The sequence below is a fragment of the Rhineura floridana genome, chromosome 2 (genome assembly GCF_030035675.1).
Source record: "Rhineura floridana isolate rRhiFlo1 chromosome 2, rRhiFlo1.hap2, whole genome shotgun sequence".
In the NCBI taxonomy this organism is placed as follows: domain Eukaryota; kingdom Metazoa; phylum Chordata; class Lepidosauria; order Squamata; family Rhineuridae; genus Rhineura; species Rhineura floridana.
Window position 1 is genome coordinate 58,484,936 of NC_084481.1, and position 4,755 is coordinate 58,489,690.

Here is a 4,755-nt window from a genome sequence, read left to right on the forward strand (position 1 = left end):
GTACCAGGTCTCATCCCAAGGGCGCCGGCTATCTGATGAGCGAAAGAGGGCTATTTGTGCTGTACCACCACCAAGGGACATTAAGACTTTAAGATCCTTCCTGGGACTGACAGGGTTTTGCCGACAATGGATCCCAGGGTACAGTGAATATGTCGGACCTCTGTATGAACTCCTCAAGAAGGACTCCAGGTGGCACTGGACGAAAGAATGTGAAAAATCATTTCAGATTAAAAGTGCGTTGCAACAAGCTCCAGCGCTTGCTTTGCCAAATGGAAGTAAACCGTATAGACTGTATGTGGCGGAGCGAAAAGGCATGGCAATGGGAGTGCTGACACAGAAAATGGGACCTGACCACCTCCCAGTGGGATATTATTCATCAAAATTAGATCCAGTAGCCCAAGGGTGGCCTGCTTGTCTGAGGATTGTGGCAGCCACAGCAGTGGTACTAACCAAAGCTGAGAAAATCATGATGGGCGCGCCAGTAACAGTCCTTGGCCCTCATGACCTCCGGAGGATCTTAGGAGAAGCAGCATCAAAGGTTTTAAGTCCGAGTCGCCAAACTCAATATGAACAGCAACTACTGGGTCGCCCAGATCTGACACTGAAAGCCTGCAACACCCTGAATCCAGCAACACTGTTACCGGAGCCAGGAGAGCTCGAGCATAATTGCATTGAGACCCTAGATACCACCCTATGCCCAAGAATTGACCTGACAGACCAACCCATAGATGGAAGACACGTGTTCATTGATGGGAGTTCCCGGGTAATAGACGGAAAGAGGAAAACAGGATATGCAGTATGTGAAAACATGAAGGTTCTTAAAAGTGGTCAACTACCCTCGACGCATTCCGCCCAGGTGGCAGAGCTAACAGCAGCAATAGAAGCATTAAAGATGATGAAGGACCAAAGTGTGACCATCTATACGGACTCCAAATATGTCTTCCAAACAGCCCATGCATTTGCAATGATATGGAAAGAAAGAGGATATGTGAAGAGCGGAGGACAGCCGGTGGAACATCGGGAGCAGATCATCAAATTTTTAGATGCTATCCAGGAACCGAAAAAGGTGTCTATCGTGCATGTGCTAGCTCACGGAAAAGATAAGAATTCGACATGGAGACAGGGCAATCAATTCGCAGACCAAAAGGCAAAGGAAGCAGCACTTGAAGACGATAGCGACATGGCAACAATGTGTGCAATCCAATTACCTCTTCCCACCAAAGCACCAGAATACTCTCAGAAAGAAGAGGAAAGAGCACAAAGTCAAAAGGCTATAAAACTAGAATCCGGATGGTGGCAGATACCAACTGGACAACTCATCATCCCACGGCAGATCCTCCGTCAACTTATACAGGATTTACATGCGCAGACGCATTTGGGTGGAAACGCGCTGGGAGATCTCCTGATTCGCCAGGTCGTGGCACCAGGACTGTATGAGGAAACTAAAAGAGCCGTATTTAACTGTGCTATTTGTGCGGCAGTCAATCCAGCACCAAAGCCTCCTGTGCCAATGGGAGGAAGACCATGGGCGTATTATCCATTCCAACGATTACAAATTGACTTTGCAGAATTGCCCCGCAACCAAGGCTATAGGTACTTGTTGGTAATCGTTGACCAACTAACAGGATGGCCAGAAGCGTTTCCCACCCGTAATGCCACTGCAAATACGGTTGCTAAAGTCCTACTGAAGGAAATCATCCCACGGTATTCCCTACCAGAGACTTTTGAATCAGATCAAGGACCCCACTTTGTCAGCCAGATTGTGAAAAATATAAGTTCCGCTCTGGGGTTTGACTGGAAGTTACATACCCCATGGCGGCCCAAATCATCCGGTCAGGTAGAACGCGCCAATCGGACAATTAAGACACTGCTGACCAAGGTGTGTCAAGAGACATCACTAAAATGGATTCAAGCCTTACCATTGACTCTGACCATTATGCGAAACACTCCCAGGGGAAAGACTAAATTGAGACCATTTGAGTCCCTTTTTGGACGACCTCCGCTTGAGTCACGGCCCCAGACAGAAAGGGCTCCCATAACAGGGGATGTGGGCACAAAACAGTTAAAAGAGTATGTAATTGCCTTGCAGGATGTTCTCTCCTCTCTCCACAGGCATAGTCGAGAATTTCAGAGACTTCCATTGGACTTGGCAATCCATAATTACCGTCCAGGCGATTGGGTCCGGGTCAAGCAGTGGAAAAAGGAGCCCCTTCTACCAATCTGGGGACCAGAGAAGCAAGTCGCCCTTGTGACGGAGGCAGCAGTAAAAGTATTTGGAAGCGATAAGTGGATCCATGTTTCCCGCATAAAGAGAGCATCTCAACCACTCACCATTCAGGAACCAGAGAAGAGGGTAGCGAAGGACCCTCCAACTGGCGGGGTGAACAATCAAGAACCTGAAGCTAAGTAGTCTTCGAGGGTCGTGTCGGGCTCTGACCTGAAGCTCAAGTTCTCCAGGAGGAGGGACAGTTTATAATCATGAATCCAGTATTGCAATTTCGACTGGGGACGGTTTTCTCATGTTCCCTAATTTTAATTGTATTGCTGTGTGTAAACTTTTTTAACCAACCCCGATCTCATAAGGAGCAGTTGAGAAATATCAGGTCCGCATCTATCGAGATGGACAGGACAAATACATTTGTTGAACTTGCCCATCAGGTGTCCAAAGTATTTTATCTCAAAAACTGCTGGATTTGTGGGAGTCCAAAAGGTTTCCCAGAATGGCCGTGGGTTGCATTCCCGGTAGCACCCCGGTGGCTCTTAAGTAATGTAAGTGAAGTGCATGTCAATTTAAGCACCTGGACAGAACCCCATACCTGGAAGTTACATGGGGCAGGGGTAGGCAAATACTGTATCCATCAAAATGCTACGGGAGGGGTGCAAGTTGGGAATAGCAGGTGTAATTGGACATTGGAATGGCGCTCATACTGCATCATACGGGATTGTCCGGTCACCAACTGTACTCAGTTGGCCCCTCAATGGAATGACACACATATTCGACTCAACAATGGCACATGGTGTTCATGTATCCCTGATGCACGTAATCAAAGTTCATGCAGATCCAAATGTGATGATCCCAATGTAGACATCCAGGTGAATGAATGTCAGGAGAGGAATCTAACGATTCCCACGATCCTAAAGGACCAAGGCTGGTTATGGACGCACCTTAATGGAACGGTCGTTAAGGGATTCCATAACTATTGGACTACATGGAACCAAACTAATAACTACGCTGTCTGTAAATATAATGATGACTCTCGCATATGGAGATGCAGTTATGAAGAGCGAGGGTACCGGATAGTTACAGGACCCCTTGGGGCAGAGGACAGTTATTATATCCCCTATAAAAAGAAATCCCCGATGTTGCATAATAGCACTAGGCCTGCGTTAAAAGGACATTATTGGATTTGCGGAAGTAAGGCGTATGCCATTCTTCCCTTAAATTGGACCGGCACCTGTTATGTTGGAGTCATACAACCCCTCTATACCATAAAAGGAGGTAGCTTTAATCCTTTGATTCCAGTGTTCGATGAGGAGCGAACTGATGAGAGAAAACGCTCCATAAATGTTAACTTAGCAAAAGGACAGGACAATGGATGGAGGGATGAATGGCCGCCTGAACGCATCATCGCCACGTATGATCCAGCTTCCTGGGCACAGGATAGTATGTATGGATACAGGACTCCTATCTATTTATTGAATAGGTTGATTCGGTTACAAGCGGTGGTAGAAATTCTCACTAATCAGACGGCAAATTCCTTAATTCTGCTTGCTGATCAATCAACTCAAATGAGAGAGGGGATACTCCAAAACCGGTTAGCTCTGGACTACTTATTGGCAAAAGAGGGAGGAGTCTGTGGGCTCCTCAACCTAACGGAATGTTGTCTCAAAATAGATGACAATGGTGAGATTGTAAAAGATGTGGCAAATAAAATGAAGAAGCTTGCACACGTACCGGTACAAATCTGGAAAGGGCTCGATCTCGGGGATTGGAATTCATGGTTTAACTGGTTCGGAGGAATGAAGACTATGGTTATACTAGTTATGCTAATTTTAGTAGGATGTATGCTTTTACCCTGTCTGTTACCAATAATCATGAATGGCATTCGCAGTATAGCGGACAATGCAGCAACAAGAAGTAGTATGCAACTGTATGGAAAAATAATGTATCAAAGGGTACATAAAGAAGACCCATGGGAGACAAAAGGAGAAAAGAAGGAAGAGCCCATTTAGTATAATTTGAAATGGGCTCTTGAGGGGGGAATTGTAGAAAATAATGAACAAGAAATTAATGCTTATTTAGCTTTTGTAGAATTTGCTTGGCTTAAGGAAAATAAAGACAATACCAGTGACTTAGTGAACATTCCATAGGCACGTACTCTGCTGTTTACATAAGCTGGCCGGGCTATCTCTTTGTTTGTGTAGATTACCTTGGCCTGCAAAACCAGTTTTGCAAGTGCTTCAATGGCACCGAGTGAAGAGACAACGCCTGTCTCAGGAATGTGGCCAAGAGCCAAAAAGACCTTATATGGAAAAGATCGGGAATAAGGAAGTAGGCTGAGCAAGCAGTTAATGTATGCATGATGTATGTGGTGCCGAGGGTATAAAGCCTGGCTGCGACCAGGGAGGGGCAGACTCGGCTTTGTTCGTTCCTCCACTTGCAAGTGCTTCAATAAAACTCTGGCTTTACTTTTAAGACCGTTTCGTCGTTCCTTGAGTAATATTGAAACCTTGTACTTGGGAGCGGATCCTCGC

The 4,755-nt window shown here is 46.0% G+C and overlaps 1 protein-coding gene across 1 annotated transcript; it reads left to right on the forward strand.

Annotated features, from left to right (window-relative positions):
• The first annotated feature begins 2,619 nt into the window (after window positions 1–2,619).
• On the forward strand, window positions 2,620–4,233 carry LOC133377899 (syncytin-2-like). Its single transcript, XM_061612698.1, has one exon. It carries the CDS (start codon window positions 2,620–2,622, stop codon window positions 4,231–4,233), a length of 1,614 nt encoding a protein of 537 aa, XP_061468682.1.
• Window positions 4,234–4,755: the final 522 nt, after the last annotated feature.

Bases quoted from the DNA above. Each gene is read 5' to 3' on its own strand.
- LOC133377899 (XM_061612698.1), top strand. From the start codon at position 2,620: ATGGACAGGACAAATACATTTGTTGAACTTGCCCATCAGGTGTCCAAA.